Source organism: Muntiacus reevesi, chromosome X (assembly GCF_963930625.1).
Source record: "Muntiacus reevesi chromosome X, mMunRee1.1, whole genome shotgun sequence".
Classification (NCBI taxonomy): domain Eukaryota; kingdom Metazoa; phylum Chordata; class Mammalia; order Artiodactyla; family Cervidae; genus Muntiacus; species Muntiacus reevesi.
The window spans coordinates 126,039,353-126,061,706 of NC_089271.1; the positions used below are offsets into that span (position 1 = coordinate 126,039,353).

Here is a 22,354-nt window from a genome sequence, read left to right on the forward strand (position 1 = left end):
ATTATACAGAGTGAAGTAAGGCAGAAAGATAAAGACCAGTACAGTATACTAACACATATATATGGGATTTAGAAAGATGGTAATGATAACCCTATATGCAGGACAGAAAAAGAGACACAGATGTACAGAACAGACTTTTGGACTCTGTGGGAGAAGGCGAGGGTGGGATGTTTCGAGAGAACAGCATCGAAACATGTATACTATCTATGGTGAAACAGATCACCAGCCCAGGTTGGATGCATGAGACAAGTGCTCGGGCCTGGTGCACTGGGAAGACCCAGAGGGATCGGGTGGAGAGGGAGGTGGGACGGGGGATCGGGGTGGGGAATACATGTAACTCCATGGCTGATTCATGTCACTGTATGGCAAAAACCACTGCAATATTGTAAAGTAATTAGCCTCCAACTAATAAAAATACATGAAAAAAAAAAAAAGAACTGGGAAGAGGTAAGAAAAGAGAAATAGAAGGCAGAGTACTGTTTTGAAATGGAATAGTAGATTGAGAAGAAGCTGAATCTGGGCAAAGTATTCATATAAATTGGAAGGAGGAAAAAGAAAATGGGAGGAGCTACATTTAATAAGGAGGTACACAACAGTTACCAGGATGGTGATGTGACTGACAGAAAGAAACCTACAAATCAAGTTAGAGATTAAGTTTCCTTAATGGTAAAGAATATGGAAACTTGCAGAGATGCTCACATAATGCTGAAGAAAATTGCATGATCCTACAATGGTGCAGGCTTCCTGGGTTACCAAGTCTCATACAACTGGGAATGACACTGCCTTTGGGGAACAATTCATCCTTTAGGTCCTAGAAATTTGTCTTTGCTAATCTCATACTGGAAGATATATCAATACCACACTTATTTAAAGTTGACTCTTGAATATAAGTCATATTTCCAAGGGCAAGCAGATATTATTGGCCATTCCAAGATTATAACTCAAACTCTGGTCTCCATCTGGCACACACAAAACACTAGGCACCCCCTGTTGTTGATGAAGGTATTCAGTAGTGACATGTATGTATAGAGCTTTGCTGATAACATAAATGCTAACTTATGACTATTTCCTACTGAACTAGCAAAATATCAAGTACAATATAAAAACACAAATATCATTGATTCATTCCTTTTGTGGCATTATATAAGCCTCCTAAGTAAATTGCTTTTCTTTACAAATAAAATCTTTGCAATCTGCTATTTCCCCACCATTCAACCTTTCAACTAAATAATTGGGTTGGTTTTGGTCTATGAAGTCAGATCTTTCAAATTTGTCACTTACCATACTGAATAGTGTCATTAACTTAGATACTTTTATAACAGCATGGCTGGTTGCTTTTTATTAGATATGCTTGTAGCTAAATACTTTTCCTTATTTGTAACATTCAAAAGACTCAGATTTTAGATAACATATTGTATATATATGCATATGTGTGTGCACATGTAGGCATATGTGTATATATAATTATGTTTGATTTTCTATTGTCCAAAGTCCTTTCACTCATTATCTCATTTTAAACTCTAAACAACCCTAAGAATTGTACAATAAAAATAATGTCCAGTTTAAAGATAATGAAACTGGGTCTTGGGAAATTTTACTAATATTTCCTTATGGCAGTTTATTATAAGATTTGGAGTTAGAATGCAAGTCTGCATACAACCAATCCAATACTCTTTGTACTATAACAATTTGTCTTAGGAATATAAAGAACCCCACGTCATTTCTTTTTGTCTTTTGGTGAATATTTATAGTTCAGTTAAATTTCCCTGCCTGCAGACATAATCTCGATTTTATTCTATTTATATTAAAATCTTGATGAGTCTAAAAATCCAGAAAACTGAGGGTTCTGGTTAATTGGATTTGGTAGTTAGCTTAAGGTTAAATAGAACTTTTGAAAAATTACCAGTCTTATTCAAAATTTTTCTTAAATGTGAATGTACTTTCCATTTTAATCCAAATGATCATAATTTAATCTCTTATAATTGAAAATCTTACAGTAAGTGAGGGTTGTCATTGTGAACATAATTTTTTTTTATTGTATAGTACTCTAGATGTAAAAGATATTGTACACAGGGCCAAATGTCTCTGGATATACTTTGAAAATTTTGGATGGCCTCTTGTGTGTAGTTGAAAAAGCACTGAGTTTAGAGTTAGAAATCACGAGTACAAGTCCCGTTCTGCAACGAAATGGATGTATGAACTTGTTAAAGTCTCTTTCTTCTTCCAACCTCAGTTAAATGATATTTGCAGTTGTTTCTGGCTTTATTAACTCTGTTGTTCTATTGTTTGCCTTCTTGTCATTTGCTTCTTTACTGAAAGAATGCTATTCTATTAAGATTTCTAGTTAGTTAGTTCCTAATTAATTGCATTGTATGAAGTCCCCCCAAAAGTCAGATACATTTAAGTTGAGAAATCATGATTCCTTCCAGAATTTCCATTAGCCAAGAGGAAATGAGGAAAACACTATATATCCCTGTGTGTCAGAGGGTAGTAGTAATGGCAGGCAAGTGTAGTCAAGAAGGCATTCTGAGGCCAGTGCAAGACTAGTATATGTTTCTGTTTTGTCTGATACACAATAGGTGTTCAGTACAAGTTGGTTGAATAAATGAATTTAAGAACAAATCCCTTCCTAGAGACAGATTCAGCAACATGCAACACCTATGCAGAATTTATCTTGCCTTGGGTCATGTTGTAAAGCTGCAGTAGTTGCAATATTTTCTTTCATATTGTCATTTTCTAATTGTGAAATAAAGATAACTTCATTTTGAGTTTCTTATTCAAAGGTAAAAACACAAATCTGTTTTCGGTTTAAGTTCCAACCAGCACTTCTGTATCATGTCCTGTAAATTCATGATGATTTTTTTCTGAGTATTGACAACAATGCAGAGAAAATAGGCTCAGGTTTAATAATATATTTGCCAAATGGAAATGTATATTTAGAGGTCGAAGAAGTACACGAAATCATTATACTCTTGAAGTTAGTTTCACCTTGTTTATCTTTCTGTGTTGTCCCTGAATAATTAAAGTGAACCAATGAGTTCCTCGTTTGCATTCTTTAATCCACTCAGCAGGGAACCAAGGAGAGAGTATTTCTGTGGAAGGAAGACCTGATTTCCAAAAAGTCTCTTATGCTCAAATGGGAATATAATCACTGAGTTTAGAACATGCCACAAAGCTGAGTTTGACTGTTTCTTAGGCGGTATAACCTGAGGGGAGTTAATGTTTCAGTGGCTGTGATTATTATATATTGTGCATGTTTTAATCAGTAGTTCAGGTTTTGGATTTATGCCTCATGACAGGTTCATGAGGGGTACAATTTGAAAAGCAATTTTAAAAATGGAAAGTGGAAAATGCTTTCTATTCTCCAGCTTTTATAAAAATTTTCTTGTTTGGTCAGCAGGGTAAATGTTGGAGGTAATTTTGAGTGAGCCCTGTATGTTCTCTGACCCTACAGTTCAGGATATTTGTTTGGATACTAGAACAATCCCAGGTGCAAACAGTCTCAGGGGAGGAACAGCTGTGAGCTTCGGGAAGAAGATAAGATCATGAGTGCCTGGCAAGAAAATCTTTTTCTGCAAGCCTTTAAAGAATGACAGATTCCCTCCCATAGGGACACTGAATACTTCAAAACTGCATGTTCCAATTGGAGAAATAGTTTTTGACCAAGATTTCTCAACCTTGGCCCTGTTGATATTTCAGCCTGGATGATTCATTACCGTGGGGGGGCTGTCCTGTGCATTAGAGACTGTAGAGGAGCATCCCTGACCTCTTTCCCACCCCAGATGCCAGGAGTGCTCGCTCCTCAGTCGTGACAACCAATAATGTCCCCAGACATTACCAAATGTCCACTGTGGGCCCGTTTGTCCCCAGCTGAGAAACACTCTTTTTGATTAACAGTGAGACAAAATCCACTGTTTCCTTACCTGCTCCCTTTACCCACCTCTCTTCAGACTCTTGCAATTTCTTTTTTCCCCTCCTGCCTTCCCCTTTCCTATTCCTTTCTTCTTAAGCCTTCATTAGAGGGTTTAATTTACATAATTCTCCAGTCAATAACATAATTGGGGATGGAAACCACTGTTATAGATTGAATGAATGTTATAGATTGAATGCCCAAATTCATATGTAAAACATAATGCCCGAGGGATGAAGGTATTTATTAATGGGATTAGCGCTCTTATAAAAGAGAACTCAGATTGCTCCCTACCCACTTCTGCCATGTGATTACATAGTAAGAAGTTGGTAGTCTGCAACCCAGAAGAGTGCCTTCATGGAATCCTACCATGCTGGTACCCTGATCGTGGATGTCCAGCTTCTACAACTGTGAGAAACATATTTCTGTTGTTTATAAGCCACCCAGTCTGTGGTATTTTGTTATAGTAGCCCAGATGAACTAAAACAACCACTAAACTAAATCTATTTAGTGTATCAATGCTGACTAATAGCTACACAGCCTATAGCAATGGAGGCCAGAGTGACCCCCGAAACAACTAACAAATGATCTCATACTTTTGCATAGATAGCCACCCATCATATACTTTTCTATAAAATTTCCTTCCTTATTGTATTCCTTTCTATTCCCCAGCACTCTTCATTCTTCCTATATTCACTCTCTATTCTGTCTTTACTTTCTTTTTATCTACACTATTCTTGGGCATTTCTTAGCTCTTCTGATATTGTTCTTTCTAAAATACTTACATAAGGGCACAGGAGCCTGAAAAAAAATGGCACATTTGGGAAACTGTATATGACATAGGAGGGCCAGCGCTTAGGAAGCATGGGAGACAATAGCAGTGGTGAGACAGAGGGGTCTGCAGAGGCCAAATCATGAAGGATCTTATACAAGTAATAGAAGTAATAGACCTTCATTTCAAAAAGAGGAAAAAACACAGGAAATCAGAAACAAAAGTATATCTACAAATTCTCTCACCCAAAGATAGTAACTATTAAGATTTTCTTCCATTTTCTTTGGCGCTAGATCTCTGCACAAAATGGATTTGAAATTGGAATTGTTGCGTGTTTGCGTGTGGTGGGGGACAGCACATAGTTCTGGCTGTACTGTATATATGTATATGCACGTATACATGAAATCTGGGTTTTGTTTCCCAACATGGAAAATCACTTATTGCCTTAGAAATTATCTGGTTAATGTGAACAGAACTGCTTTAAAAAACCAAATCTAGTAAAAAAAGGAGTTTTTAAAAAATTAAACAGGATAATCTCATAGGGAAAGGACAGTGAGTGCAACAAGGCCTAATGAGAGATGGAGTTCTTCTCATTGTTCTGTTTTCGTCTGGGGTCTCTGTTTCTTCCTGTACGTATGCTCTATTCTCAGATTTCATTCTTGATGGCATGTTTTTGTATCTAATTCCCTATTCAGTTCAGTTCCGTTCAGTCGCTCAGTCATGTGCGACTCTGCGACCCCATGAATCGCAGCACACCAGGCCTCCCTGTCCATCACCAACTCCTGGAGGTTACCCAAACCCATCTCCATTGAATCGGTGATGCCATCCAACCATCTCATCCTCTGTCGTCTCCTTCTCCTCCTGCCCTCAATCTTTCCCAGCATCAGGGTCTTTTCCAATGAGTCAGCTCTTCCATGAGGTGGCCAGAGTATTAGAGTTTCAGCTTTAACATCAATCCTTCCAATGAACACCCAGGACTGATCTCCTTTAGGATGGACTGGTTGAATCTCCTTGCAGTCCAAGGGACTCTCAAGAGTCTTCTCCAACACCACAGTTCAAAAGCATCAATTCTTCTGCGCTCAGCTTTCTTTATAGTCCAACTCTCATATCCATACATGACCACTGGAAAAACCATAGCCTTGACTAGACAGACCTTTGTTGGCAAAGTAATGTTTCTACTTTTTAATATGCTGTCTAGGTTGATCATAACTTTCCTTCCAAGGAGTAAACATCTTTTAATGTCATGGCTGCAATCACCATCTGCAGTGATTTTGGAGCCCCCAAAAATCAAGTCAGCCACTGTTTCCACTGTCTCCCCATCTATTTGCCATGAAGTGATGGGACTGGATGGCATGATCTTAGTTTTCTGAATGTTGAGCTTTAAACCAACTTTTTCACTCTCCTCTTTCACTTTCATCAAGAGGCTCTTTAGTTCTACACTTTCTGCCATAAGCGTGGTGTCGTCTGCATATCTGAGGTTATTGATATTTCTCCCGGCAGTCTTGATTCCAGCTTGTGCTTCTTCTGGCCCAGCGTTTCTCATGATGTACTCTGCATATAAGTTAAATAAGCAGGGTGACAATAAATGAATTTGCATCTTGTCTTCCCTAGCTGTCAGGTTTCTAAGTCTAGATTTCTCAAAGAGAAGTCAACATACACAGAGAGAGAGAAAGATGCATGAGGAAGAGAGCATACGATTATCTCTGAGATTGGATGTCCAATTCTGGTCCAGTGAACTGTGACTGCGAGCAGAGAGGAGTGGGTTTGGGAAGGTCATGGACAGAGATGCTCTGGCCAGGGTTGTGCAGAGAGACAAAGGTCAGCATATCTAATATGCTTATGTGGTTAAAATTCTTAATATATTTATGACTTCATAACATTCCATGGAACAAATGGACTAGAATCCTTACATATTTGAATCTTCTCTCTTTTAGTCAGTGGATGAAGGAGATTGAGAATCATGGGTTGGAAGTTTTCCGGCTGAAGACTGGAAGTGTCAAACACCACTTTTTGTCACCCTTCACATTTCATTATCTAGAACTCAGTCACATGACCACATCTAATGGAAACTGTGACTGGGAAATGTATTCTGTCTGTATGTCCAAGAGAAAAGGAGAATATGGACGTTGATCAGAAGAAAGTTTCTGCCTCAGGCCACATCTTTGATTTTGAGGCTAATATTTCAGAGGACAGCTGTGCCCTTTGCCGGTTTGTCCCTTCAAGAAATGTTACGCTGAATAGGCTAGAGTATTGATTTGAGTGACATTCCTTTTGTTATCTTATGGCATTATAAAAAACATTCGTGCCTTTATTATACATGTATGAATAAGACTTTCAGAGAAATGAAAGCTAATGAAAGCAAATGTTGATCAACATCCTTTAAAAGTTGCATTAGAATGATCATCTAGATTTTTAACCTGAAGAACTTAGTGGTAAACTCTTAGGCTCTGTCCTTATTATACTCGTTTGTATTTAGTTTGAAATACTTTTTCTTTAAAATAAAATGTTCTTGCTAATACAGATTACAATTCAATAAAAAGAAATGATACAGATAAGTATACCATGTCAACTGGCTCATCAAATAAAAGAGTATAATACATATCTGAGGAAAATGAAAATGAATGAAAGGGTAATTAAGGTATATAATGCTCTCCCCACTACCTACTCCCTTAAAAAGAAAAATAAATAAGTAAGCCAACTAACCAGTGAAGACCAATTCTATAAAATCAGCAGGTTGCTCTGGTGAGTAAAATTGGGAATGGACTTTCAGCATTTGCAAAGGGAAATATAATTGAATTTCTTTACAAAAGGAATGAATTTCTCTTAACTCCTAGTAAATTTGAGATCTGGTTTAATTTTAAATGTGTGCTCATAAATTTTGCCCAGTTCCCATGTTTGTTCCCATTTTAAATGGTCCCTGGTGGGAAATGAAGTTTTGAAAACTGTGAGATGGTATTTTGTTATGCCTTCATGGAGAAGATGTATAAAATCATAAGAGGATTGAAAGTCTTACCTATCAGTAGCTTTCCAAATTGTTTCTAATTTGAAAGGATTACAGCTGCCACATCTTGGAACCTAAATTACCTTTAAAAATAAAGAGAATGAAAAATGGTAAGCTTACTAATCTAAGTAAATAATTTTTGTATGTTGGTCATAGCCTTTTAATACAGGAACATTTACATTAATAGAAAATTCTAATTTGATATTTACCCTTCAAGGGATGTAGGGTTTCTTAATATCAATTTTTGAATTAAAATTACATCTACAGAGCATGAGTTTAACTTAGAGGAAGAGAATGATAGGATGACTTGGAAGGGCATTATTATAACGTGGAGCATAATTGTTTATTTTCATTTATTTTGGAGACTACTAAAGCATCTTGGTCAAACATTAGAGAATATGTAGTATTTTCTTTCTCTACCATTATATATATATGTATACACACACATATATATATACATGTATGCCAGCCCTAGTAACTCTAACATATCTCTAGATGTCCTTTTATAGACATGTTTAGTTTATATGCAGTTTATATACACTGTTGAATGAAAAAATATTCTGATGTATTCTAAACAGGGAGACATGACAATTAGTTCACTTTCATAAGTATGTATCGTCCTAATATTATTATGTCAATTCTATAATTAAAAGAGTCAAAATAAATATTCCTATAAAAACACATTCAGTGGAATAATAAGCTCATATATATTCACTTTGAAAAGAGAAATGCTACATGATCATGTGATTAGGAAGATTCTGTTACCTTAATGATTAGCATTAGGAATGAACTCAGGGATGTCATGAGTTAGTATGTGCACAGTGGTTAAGTAGATGGGTTTCATTGTTCATGCATAAATTTAAAAGTATTTATTGAGGTAATTCCCTGATAGTCCAGTGGTTAGGCCTCCATGCTTCCACTGCCCCAGGTGCCCAGGTTGGATCCCTGGTCAGAGAACTAAGATCCCGCATGTGGCCGAAAAGAAATGTATTTGTTGAGCAGCACTTGTTTGTTAGGCATGATTCTGTATACTGGGGACATAGCAGTAAAAAAAGACAAACAGACATGCCTATTCTCATGTAGATTGCATTCCAGTAATCAAAAAAACTGAAGTAGATTCCCAATTCTATCATTTACCAGTTGCATGACTTTGGAAATTTACTTAAACTTAGCAGCTGAAACTCAGCTTCCTCAACTATGACATGTGGATAATATAGATGGGTGAAAAGTGGAAACAGCGACAGACTATTTTCTTGGGGTCCAAAACCACTGTGGACAGTGACTGCAGCCATGAAATTAAAAGACACTTGCTCCTTGGAAGGAAAGATATGACAAACCTAGATAGTGTATTAAAAATCAGAGACGTCATTTTGCTGACAAAGGTCCGTATAATCAAAGTTATAGTTTTTCCAGTGATAACCTTTCATTTTATTTTCACAATCTAAAAGAAACAAATAAGTCAAAGAAATAGTTGAGTCACATCTCATCTCGGTTTGAGACAACTGAGTGAGGAAAGACTTGTTAATAGAAATACGAATAATTAGAAATAATTGCTGTGAATGATAATTGTCCTTTTACACTCAGGAATGCAAGAGATTATTTTCTCACAAGTGAGACAGTTATTTTAGAGTCCCCAAGCCTCATTCATTCTGTACAGGGAATCAAGAGCCTTTTAGAAGAAGCAAAAACATCTTTCAAATCAATATTTATTCTTTGAGTACCTTTGAAGTATGAGACAGGAATGTGAAAATTAAGACTTGGTCTCTACCCTTAGTGAATATACAATCCAGAGGCAATTGAAGAGGTAGGGCAGATATTACTTCTGATTAAGAGGCAAGAGGAAATAATAGCTACCAAAAAAAAAAAGATTTTTAAAGATCTCTCCCATTAGCTACTAGCTACCTCACTTGGAAAATCACAAGAATACTGTTCTAGATCATAGAGTATTACCATTTAAGAATAGATTATAGACTTCCCTGGTGGTATGGTAGATAAGAATCCTCCTGCCAGTACAGGGGACATGGTTCAATTCCTGGTCCAGAAGGATTCCACATGCCATGGGGCAGCTAAGTCCATGTGCCACAACTGTTGAGCTTGCGTTCTGCAACTACTGAAGCCCATGGGCCTGGAGTCCATGCTGTCCAGTAAGAGAAGCCATTGTAATCAGAAGCTCTTGCACCACAATGAAGACCAATAAATAAATAAATAAGTAAAATAATAAACCAGTCATCTCAAATTAAAAAAAAAAGTAGATTATAGAACTAAGGCTTAAACTTAGAAAAATTAAGGTATAGATATTGGGTTGGCCAAAAAGTTTGTTAAAATGCAAACAAACTTTTTGGCCAACCCAATAGATGTGTGCACGTGTGCTAAGTCACTTCAGTCGTGTCCTACTCTTTGTGACCCTATGGACTGTAGCCTGCCAGGCTCCTCTGTCCATGGGGTTCTCCAGGCAAGAATACTGGAGTGGGTTGCCATGCCCACCTCCAGGGGATCTTCCTGACCTAGGGATTGAACCTGCCTTTCCTGTGATTCCTGCATTGTACATGGATTCTTTACCGCTGAGCCACCAGGAAAGCCCAATCCATAGATACCCTGACACTATTTTTTTTAAAAAGAAAAAAAAAGCTCTTAAAAACTATGAATAACATGGAGAGACTATAGACTTCTTTATGAACACTTGCATATAACATTTGAATGGGGCATATGGACAGGGTGGCCTAAAATTTGAAAGAAAGGACCCTAGAACAAATAAATTGAAATCCACTTTTATATAGCTGTTAATACAAAAAATTGTTACCCTAAGAGGTTGCCCAAGCTAATAATACCATTTAGGCTCAAACAGAGTTTGGATCTATTTATCCTAAAAAGGATTATCAAGAACAGGCTATTATGTAAAAACTAAAGATGTTGAGGTTGATATCTTGTCAGTAATCACACTTTGCCACAAAACAACATGAAATATTCTGTCAGAGAAGAAAATGGGGCTGACCCAGCATGACATTTTCTTATATTTTCCCATGTTTTTGGAAGCATAAGAATAAATGCCTGTGAATACACATTTCTCCAAATAGGATATGAAAAACAGTCAACAAGCACATGAAAAGATGCTAACATCACCAATCATCAGTTCAGTTCAGTTCAGTCACTCAGTCATGTCCGACTCTTTGCGACCCCATGAACCACAGTACACCAGGCCTCCCTGTCCATCACCAACTCCCGGAGTTTACCCAAACCCATATCCATCGAGTCGGTGATGCCATCCAACCATCTCATCCTCTGTCGTCCCCTTCTCCTCCTGCCCTCAATCTTTCCCAGCATCAGGGTCTTTTCCAATGAGTCAGCTCTTCACATCAGGTGGCCAAAGTATTGGAGTTTCAGCTTCAGCATCAGTCCTTCCAAGGGATACCCAAGACTGGTCTCCTTTAGGATGGACTGGTTGGATCTCCTTGCAGTCCAAGGGACTCTCAAGAGTCTTCTCCAGTCTTCTCTTTCTTTATAATCCAACTTTCACATCCATACATGACCACTGGAAAAACCATAGCCTTGACTAGACGGACCTTTGTTGGCAAAGTAATGTCTCTGCTTTTTAATATGCTGTCTAAGTTGGTCATAACTTTCCTTCCAAGGAGTAAGCATCTTTTAATTTCATGACTGCAATCACCATCTGCAGTGATTTTGGAGCCACCCAAAATAAAGTCAGCCACTGTTTCCACTATTTCCCCATGCCCTATTTGCCATGAAGTGATCGGACCGGATGCCATGATGTTAGTTTTCTGAATGTTGAGCTTTAAGCCAGCTTTTTCACTCTCCTCTTTCACTTTCATCAAGAGGCTAGTTAGTTCTTGTTCACTTTCTGCCATAAGGGTGGTGTCATCTGCATATCTGAGGTTATTGATATTTCTCCTGGCAATCTTGATTCCAGCTTGTGCTTCCTCCAGCCCACCAATCATCAAAGAAATACAAATCAATACCATGATGAAGTGTCACCTCATACCCATTAGGATGGCTATCATGAAAAAGACAAGAAATAACAAGTGTTAGCAATGATGTGGAGAAATGGAACTCTGCACTGTTGGTGGGAATGTAAAATGATACAACTACTATGGAGAACAGTATGGAGATTTCTCGTAAAAATAAAAATAGAGCTGGTACATGATCCAGCAATCTCAATTTGGGATATATATTCAAAAGAATAGAAAGCAGGATCTCAGAGATATTTGCATACCCATGTTCATAGCAGCATTATTCACAGTAACCAAGAGGTGCAAGCAAGCCAAGTGTTCATCAATGGATGAATGGCCAATAGTACATGCAATTAATCAGCCTTGAAAAGGAAGGAGATCCAGTCACATGGTTAAAGCTTGAGAACTTCAAGTTAAGTGAAATACACTGGTCACAAAAAGACAAATATTTTATGATTCTACTTACATGAGGTATGTAAAATAGTCAAATTTGAGGGAAAAATTAGAATGGTGGTTACCAGAGGCTGAGGAGATTGAGGAAAGAGAAGTTGTTTAATGGGTTTAGAGTTTCACATGCGCAGGATGAAATAGTTTTGGAGATCTGTTTCACCATAATGGGAATATACTTAATACTGCTGAACTATACACTCTAAAATGATATAGTAAGTAATCCACTTTTACTCTCTGGGCCTCCATTTATATCTGCAGAATGAGCATGTTGAGCTGCTAGATGATTTCTGAGATCCTTTCTAACTGATTCTATAGCCATCATTCTCATGTTTTTCCCTGGGGTACCAAAGGCAACAGGGTAAAATTGTGGCTCAGTTCAATATCATGCACATGCCCAAATGAACACAAAGCATGCTTCTTCTGTGCTGTACAAGGCCTGGGTTCAAATTTTCTTGTGTCCACTAACTGCAGAAGCCTGGTGTCGTGTGCTATAATGTCGTAGTTAGGATCTGGCTCTAGAGCCAGACTGCTTGGGCTTGAAAGTCAGCTTTACCAGTTACTAGGTGTTCGACTGTGGACAAGTTACCTAACCTCTGTGTGTTGGTTTTCTCATCTGTAAATGTAAATGCTTACTGTAATGGGGTTGTTGTGAAGCTTAAATTATATAATACTTTATGAATTAATTAGAATAATGTCTGGCACAAATAAGCACTTAATGAATGTTACCTCTTATTATTATGATAAGACCCTTATCATCATACCATTTTGCTATTATCATACCACTTTGCTCCTATAAAACCTCTTTTGGTCTCTTTAAAAGTAAGAAAACACACACCAAGGAAACCAGATCTGAAAGAGACACGTGCACCCCAATGCTCATCGCAGCACTGTTTATAATAGCCAGGACATGGAAGCAACCTAGATGCCCATCAGCAGACGAATGGATAAGGAAGCTGTGGTACATATACACCATGGAATATTACTCAGCCATTAAAAAGAATTCATTTGAATCAGTTCTAATGAGATGGATGAAACTGGAGCCCATTATACAGAGTGAAGTAAGCCAGAAAAATAAAGAACAGTACAGCATACTAACACATATATATGGAATTTAGAAAGATGGTAATGATAACCCTATATGCAAAACAGAAAAAGAGACACAGAAGTACAGAACAGACTTCTGAACTCTGTGGGAGAAGGTGAGGGTAGGATGTTTCAAAAGAACAGCCTGTATATTATCTATGGTGAAACAGATCACCAGCCCAGGTTGGATGCATGAGACAAGTGCTCGGGCCTGGTGCACTGGGAGGACCCAGAGGGATGGGATGGAGAGGGAGGTGGGAGGGGGGATCGGGATGGGGAATACTTGTAAATCCATGGCTGATTCGTGTCAATGTATGACAAAACACACTGAAATGTTGTGAAGTAATTAGCCTCCAACTAATAAAAATAAAATAAAATAAAATAAAATGATATAGGGCAGTAAACTTTGTATTTTGTGTTTTTGTATCACAATAAAAATGCATTTTATAATTTTTAAAAAGAGTAAATATCCAAATTCCACTACCATATCTGAATGTGATTTGGCCCTAATAACTTCACTCAAGACCTTTTCTTTTTTTTTTAATTTTTCATTTATTTTTATAAGTTGGAGGCTAATTACAATATTGTAGTAGTTTTTGCCATACATTTACATGAATCAGCCATGGATTTACATGTGTTCCCCATCCCAATCCCCCCTCCCACCTCCCTCCCCATCCCATCCCTCTGGGTCATCCCAGTGCACCAGCCCCAAGCACTTGTCTCATGCATCCAACCTGGACTGGCGATCTGTTTCACACTTGATAATATACATGTTTCGATGTATCTCAGATCATTCCACCCTCGCCTTCTCCCATAGACTGAAGATCTTTTCATTGCAGTCTTCCTCTTTATTATTTTTTTAAAAATCAGGCTCAGCTTTTATCTGGAAGTAAGTTAAATTCCTTCTTCTGGGTAAAAATTTAGTCTAATGCTTGTAGCTAAGTGAATGCAGGTTTGGAAACTCATCTCATAAGTATGTTTACAAGATATAAAAGAAGAAATTCATTGGTTATTTATGCATCTGTTGTTAGAAAGCTGTAGATTTCTGTCTATTTCCTATAGAATTTCAAGTGCCACATTAAATCACATCATTTAGTGCTAACAGATACCCTCAGAATTATGTTGTATGTAGGGTTTAAAAAGAGATAGTACATTTTCCCCCTTTAAAATCCTTACAGGAGCATTTATTATATTCCCATTTACCTCCACTGAGTCTCATCAGTCTTAAAGATATTTTTTTCAATTTCCTTATATGCCCATTTCCTTTTGGCAATATCTTGCTTTTCCTTTTTAAATTTGAAGTTGAATATTAAAACAGATGCAAAGGAGAGTACTACTTACACATAAACTCTTGAACTGCATTTTTATCATTTCCTCTGTGGAAAAAACCCAATTGTATGAAATTGATAGCAACATTTTAGTATATCCTCAGGTCCCCTGGGAAAAGCAATGTGCTTAGACAGATGATCTGATTTTATGAGCACATAGCTGAAGTCTAGCACTGTGCATTTGTCTTTCTGCTCCTACTTTTTTCAGGGACTATGAAAACACATTTAGGCAGTAGTTTTGCTTTCCAACAATGGACTGCAAAGCCTTTGACAATACGTAGCATTTGCATTGCTGTGTTTCATAATGTACATCAAAGTATAGATCACTTTCAGCAGAGACTCTTAATCTCAGCTTGTTAATAAGAAAACAGGAACCTCAGTACCAGAACTCATTTTATTATCTACCCTCACCAAGGACTGTGATTTGGATTCCACTCAAATATGAATTCGTTTAAATGTTGCTCTGCTGCGACTGTTGAATTTATCCATTATGCTGTAATACTTTACTTATGAAGCTGCATTTGGAAACCCTTTGGTATGCATCAAGATGGAATTACCGTGCTCAGGAATTTTGATTGTTGCTTGTAGTTGCCATCATAATAGCCAACAGTTCTCTGTCTTTCTCTGTCTTTCTTCTACCTCTTAATGATATACCAAACCAAATCAATATCCAACATATGGGGCCACTTATGTTGTCTCAAAAATTCAATTGTTCTTCATAAATATGCAGAGGATCAAAGATCTTATCTCCAAACATTGAATAAGAAAGCTCCATACTGCTAGATTTCTCTTCTATTCCATACGAGCTTATTAGAGTGTTGCTGTATATGATCAGTTATATGCAAGTGACGTTTTATCACCTCCAGAGTAACTACTAAGTTGTGATAGGGAGATGGGGAGGCTTCTCCACTCTGTTGTTTATAAAGTGCTATACTTCTCCCTCACTAGTATTTTAGATAGTCACAAAAAACATAGGCTAGGAGAGATAAGACATTAAAGAAGAAATCGACCTCCTTATGACATGAAGGTGATTATTTCAGGGACTAATGAGGACGTACAATCAAATGATAGAAACCTAATGCTATGAGTCACTTTTTCAATAAAATGCATTTAATCTTGTTTCTGCTACGTACTGCTTTTCCATTCTAGGGATACATTCAGTGCTTTTAAAAGCAGCAATAATTCCTTTACAGTCCTGATGACTGAACACTAGCTTCTCTCTAATGGTCTCCCATTCATTCAAAACAGTTAAGATGGTCTTTAAAACTTACTGTGAGAACATGTGACATACAGAAAAAAATAGATATGTATTATGTAGTACTGTTTGAACAAATTATGTTTGGTTAGCCTGGGTCAGTTAACCCAGATTTGAACTCTGTGGTAATTCCGTGAAGACTGGTTGGTAGGTTGCACAGGGCAATGGAAATATACTATTTTACAAGTCCCCAATTCTAAGTACATTCATGCCATTAGCTGCTGATGTTTCTTTTAAGTAATCCACTTTTACTCTCTGGGCCTCCACTTATATCTGCAGAATGAGCATGTTGAGCTGCTAGATGATTTCTGAGATCCTGTCTAACTGATTCTATAGCCATCATTCTCATGTTTTTCCCTCAGGTACCAAAGGCAATGGGGTAAAATTGTGGCTCAATTCAATATCATGCATATGCCCAAATGAACACAAAGCATGCTTCTTCTGTGCTGTACAAGGCCTGGGTTCAAATTTTCTTGTGTCCACTAACTGCAGAAGCCTGGTGTCGTGTGCTATAATGTCGTAGTTAGGATCTGGCTCTAGAGCCAGACTGCTTGGGCTTGAAAGTCAGCTTTACCAGTTACTAGGTGTTCGACTGTGGACAAATTACCTAACCTCTGTGTGTTGGTTTTCTCATCTGTAAATGTAAATGCTTACTGTAATGAGGTTGTTGTGAAGCTTAAATTATATAATACTTTATGAATTAATTAGAATAATGTCTGGCACAAATAAGCACTTAATGAATGTTACCTCTTATTATGATAAGACCCTTATCATCATACCATTTTGCTATTATCATACCACTTTGCTCCTATTAAACCTCTTTTGGTCTCTTGTTTCATCATCTGTAAGATTACAATAATAATATCAATGCCACAGACATATTAGGATCAAATATTGCATATAAAGTACCTAATTTGGTGCCGGACTTTTCTAGGCACTCAATAAATCATGTACATAAATAGAACCAGCTATGCATGTGGTTGGTGTTAGTCACTGCATTTTTTCTACCCATCTCACTCCCAATCTTTTCGATACTAGTTACAAGAAAAAATATAAGCTCAAGGCAGAAAATTTTAAAGAAATAACCCTACTATCCAAAGGTAACACAAATTATTATTTTTCCATGAGCATATCTTTTATCTTAAAAAGTGTATTGCCCACATTGTTTTGAAACCTACATCAACCTTTACTTGATGATCTGTAAACACATTTTCTAGTGAATATTCTTTTACAATGCAATTTGTAATGGTTGTATAGTATTCTACTCTGTATTCATAAAATAGTATTAATGAACATCTGAGTATTTATCTTGTGCTGTTATAAATAACACTGCAATATACATTGTCATACACATCATTTCCTAAGGGTAAATTCCTATAGACATAATTTTTGGACAAAGAATATGCATATTTTAAGCCTTTTGTTATAGAAAGTCAATTATCTTCCAGAAAGTCTTGTGAATCTCCACTCCCCTCAGCAATCCTGCCCTTTAAGTACCATTTATCCTCATAAACTAAAGCAAAACTCTAATGTGGACAGTTTCATTAACTGACATGTGGACAGATATTTTTTCATTTAAACGTACATGCTTTCATTCTTTAAAAATGGAAGCTAGAAATCAGTCTTAAAATATTCCTAATGATGAGCATATGTGACATGTACAAGGTGACATTGTCTCTTTGTTCAGTGGAAGGGTCTTGTGATGTATTATATTAACACGTGGCAACAGAACGTTTTCTATTTAGCAGTGTGTTTTACTGCCCTAGGCTGAACAGTAGAGTACATTGAGGACTTTGGAGCTGGAATGGCCAGGGATCCTATTATGGCTTTGTTGTTCTTTTGCTCGGTGGATTTAAGCAAGTTACTTAACATCTTTAGGCCTCCATTTCTTTAAATACACCATGAAGATAATAATATAGCCTATTCCATATGAGGGAATATTAACTGAGATAATGAGTGTTTAACACAATGCATGGTACTTAGCAATTGATAAGGGTAAAGTATTACACAAAACCATTTTCATGCCAACTCCTTCCACGTGAATGTATTACTACTGTTTATGTTTATGTTTATGTTTATGTTTATCCATATTACAATAGTCATGAGGGAGGTGGGAGGGGGGATCGGGATGGTACATGTAACTCCATGGCTGATTCATGTCAGTGTATGACAAAACCCCCAAAAAATAAATAAATAAAAACTGGAAAAAAATAGTCATGAGCTGTCAATAAACATCCTTTAGTAAATCAAACATGACAGCAGTATGAAGTTCTGGGACAGGTAAAATTAATGCAGGGTAGGAAAAAAATGCAAAATAGCAGTTGCCTCTGGGGATTAGAGATAGAGATTTACTTAGAAAGACAGGCGGGCACTTCCTGGGATGACGGGAATGTTCTGTATCTTCACAGGGCTTTGGGTTGTGCACAGGTGATTGCATTTGTTAGGTCGCGCAAAGGTACACTGCAAATCTGTGCATTTCATTGTGTATAGCTTTTAAACTGAAATATATTTACTTATAACAGTGTATAAGTCTGTGTACACCATATTGAATTGATACATTTTTAAATTGCAATACCATTGTCATTTGTAGTATTAGCTAACATCTCTATCACATAATTATTCTTACTTTTTGTATTGGGAATAATTAAGGTCTACTGCCTTAGCATCTCTGATTTTTTTTTTACATTATTATTGTCTATAACAGTACTGTGCATTAGATCTCCAAGACTTATTTCTCTGCTAGTTGCAAGTCTCAGCCTTAAACATCCCCCTATCCCCACTTATCAGCCCTTGGGAACCAATACTCTGCTCTTTGTTTTTACCCGTTCATGTATGGACCTCAAGGATCTTATGCTGTGAGATAAATCAGAGAAAGAAATACTGTAGGATATCACTCATATGTGGAATCTAAGAAACTCGAACTCATTGTGTATAAATTTTACATTAAAAATCTGTAAGAACTTACTGAACTCTAGATAATAATACAAAAGTTAAAATGTTAAGAGAAGTGTACTGATGTATGCAGCTTACTTTGAAATGCTTAAAAATGAAATAAAAAATGAGATGTTTTAAAAAAAGATGAATTAAGACAGGAATGGTGAGATGGATAAAAAAGTGATAAAGTGAATATAATCATATGTTAAGTATAGAATCTAGTTCACAAGTATATGTGTGGTTTTGTTTTATTTTTTAAAATGTTTATTTGATAATTGTCTTTTAAAATTTAAGTCTAATATTTTTAAGACCAGTGCTGCTCAACTGGAGATACACAGCAAACTTACCTAGGATGTTTTATTAAAACATACTTGCTTAGGACCTAGTCCAGATTTACTGAATTTCTTCACTTGACATTCTCTGGAGTAGATGTATGTTTGCTATAAAAATTCTTTGCTTTGGCTGTATGTTTGGCAGCTTTTATAATAAAATATTAGGTGAAAGTGTGTCTGTGAAAGCTAGTCTCTAAATAAAATACTGGCCTCTGGGCCATTCATATTATCAAAATGCCTGACGATACTTCTCCTCCTGTTCTTTCGTATCATATTCAATGAAAGGGAGCAGTATAGTGAATGCCACCAAATGTGGAAGGGTAATGCTCAGAGATTGTCAACAATTCAGAAACAGAAGATCTCTTTCTTCCTCTTAAAAATCTAAAATAGGAAGACAAAAAGAAGACCACCATGGGCACGTTGGAGTTAAGTGTTAGGTATATGAAAATTTTGTTGAGTTCTTCCTAGTTCCCATTTGCTTTATTGTAGCATGATTGTTTAATGGGGTTTATGTTTCTGTAACAAATGGCTTTGGTTTTGATAGCCCAAATTTTTCTTCTTTTCTGCAGGCATTTCCTGTTCAAGCACGGATCTGGCTCCTCGGCCATCTTTAGTGCAGCCAGTCAGAACTACCCACTGACTTCCAATACTGTGTACTCGCCTCCTCCCAGGCCACTCCCTCGAAGCACCTTTTCCAGACCTGCCTTTACCTTCAACAAACCCTACAGGTGCTGCAATTGGAAGTGCACGGCCCTGAGCGCCACTGCAATCACAGTGACTCTGGCCTTGTTACTAGCCTATGTGATTGGTAAGCCCTTTTTCCATGCTTCACTTTTCTTCTTCATCAAAATCGGGTTTTGCTTGTGCTGTTGTTGGGAGTGAGGGGTTTCTTTACTCTGTGACCTACAAATCTGAACTAAAGCTTACTATTACAAATAACAAATAGATTTCTAATTAGGTTTTTTTTTTGTTGTTGGTACTTCCTAACCTTAAATACTGCTGAGGAGAGTAAGAACTGCTCTTTGAGAAGAAATATTTATACTACTAACACAGTCTTATTGATTGCAATTACTGTAGTTAACCATTTTCCCTTCAATTAGAAGGTTGTTATGGTTTTCTCATTAGAACTCATAAGTACCAATCTACAGTAGCTTCTTAAATTATAGTTAAAAAATAATACTGCTACTGAATTTTCAGGTAGCAATTTCATTAAAGTAGTAGTTATTTGGGAGCTATTGGAAAATCCAGGGCATAATTTCTTTCCAAGAATGTGGAATTTTACACTGGGACTAAAAAAATGTCTTCTTATTTTCACTCAGTAAATGGTGGCAAAATTGTGTGGTTACTATGTTTGCAATGATAAAGGAGAAAATAGTAGTGAGGCACACTTTCCACTTTTAAGAAAAATATGATTGTTCTTGAGGGATCTTGATTAAAGTCACCGTGTGTGTGTGTGTGTGTGTGTGTGTGTGTGTGTGTGTGTGCGCGCGCGCGCCCACGTGCTCAGTGACTAAGTCATGTCTGACTCTTTGCAACTTCATGGACTGTAGCCCGCCAGGCTCCGCTGTCCCTGGGATTTCCCCAGGCAAGAATACTAGAGTGGGTTGCCATTTTCTTCTCCAGGGGGTCTTCCCAAATGAGGGATCGAACCCATGTCTCCTGCATTGCAGGCATATTCTTTATCACTGAGCCACCTGGGAAGCCCCCAAGTCACTCTTTCTCAATAGCAAGTCATATTGATTTTTCTGGATGACATTTTAATTTGACTGAACATTAATTTCCTTGTTTGAGTGGTTTTGTGGTCTAAAATGTAAATTAACTTAAGAAATATGTATTTTGTGGAAGCAGCATTCCTAGAAGACTAACATATCATGGTAGAAATAAAAATTCTTTGTAAATATGTCACTCATATCTTCTTTTCAAGTTTAGCCTGGTTTCCTAATTGAAGGGGAATTATCCACAAACATACATTGAATATGGTTCTGACAGATAGATTAAAAAGGAATTTAGAGCTTCTTCTAACTATAAAAAAGTAAGTTTTGTTGAGTCTGATTTATTAAAAATGTGAACAATAAGAAAGTTCTCATGACCAGTTTTTATGAGTCATAGAACAAAGGATAGGAAGTAAGCAGATATATTTTGTAGGGGAGTCACTGATAATGTCAGCAATATAAGATCACAGCCTATATTGATGTTCATGATTATCTCTTTTCTATTTTCATTGTACAATCTGAATATATTGAACAATGCTTCTATTAAATGTGGATAATATTAACCTATAAGATCAAAAATATGTCCTTTATCCCAGACAATTTAGGACAACTCAGCATGAACATTTATTTAGATTGTAATAACATTTAATGAGGAATGATGCTGAAGGAATGAAGGTCTGAAATGAGAAAGTACTGTAATATAAACAGGATTTTAATATGGTATCATTCAAATCAAGGAGTAATTTGAAAAGTTTAAATACATTAGAGACCCTTTAAAATGTCCTTGTTCAATTATGAGACCAGTTTTTATCTTACAGGTTATCTTCTATTAGCTTTTACTGTACAAAGAGATGATATTTTAGACATAAGACTTTACATCTGGAATAAACAAATCCAAGTTCTTTATTAATAGATTTATACTCTGTCCAAACCTATGTTTCTATTTAAATTTTTTAAATGGCCACTTATATAAAAATTGTATTATACACTCTGAGCCTTGTTTAATTAGAGTATATATTCATTTCAGATGTGAAAATAAAATGTTTCAGTTATTTCAAGGACTGCCTTTTTAATAGGATAAACAGTGGCATATATTAATATATTTAATATGATAACAAGGCAATATAGTACAACGGTCATGAACAAGGATTTTCAGACCTCTGCCACTTCTTATGCACATTATCTTTGGCAAATTATTTACCCTTCTAAGGCGTCCATTTTCTCATCTGTAAAATTGTCCTAAAACACTACCTGCAACATAGGGTTGTCATCGAATTAAATGAGTTAATATATCTAAAGAACTTGGAAGAGTGCCTAAAACATATAGTGAAGTGAAAGTTGCTCAGTCGTGTCCAGCTCTGTGACCCCATGGACTATACAGTCCATGGAATTCTCCAGGCCAGAATACTGGAGGGGGTAGCCTTTCCCTTCTCTAGGGGATCTTCCCAATTCAGGGATCAAACCCAAGTCTCCTGCATTGCAGGCAGACTCTTTACCAGCTGAGCCATATAAGTTTATCATAAATATTAAATTATGATCGCTGTTGTTACCATTATTATCTTTATACCTACTACTCGCTGTTAACATTCACTGTTTCTCAGAGTTAACTGTT

At 36.7% G+C, this 22,354-nt stretch overlaps 1 protein-coding gene across 3 annotated transcripts in view; it reads left to right on the forward strand.

Moving 5' to 3' along the window:
* The window catches only part of TENM1 (teneurin transmembrane protein 1), a 612,361-nt gene that overhangs the window by 222,124 nt on the left and 367,883 nt on the right, over positions 1–22,354 (forward strand). For all 3 annotated transcript variants that reach the window (XM_065915017.1, XM_065915018.1, XM_065915019.1), the window contains exon 5: positions 19,600–19,838. In XM_065915017.1, coding sequence (XP_065771089.1) covers positions 19,600–19,838 — 239 coding nt within the window. The remainder of the gene's footprint in view (positions 1–19,599; positions 19,839–22,354) is intronic.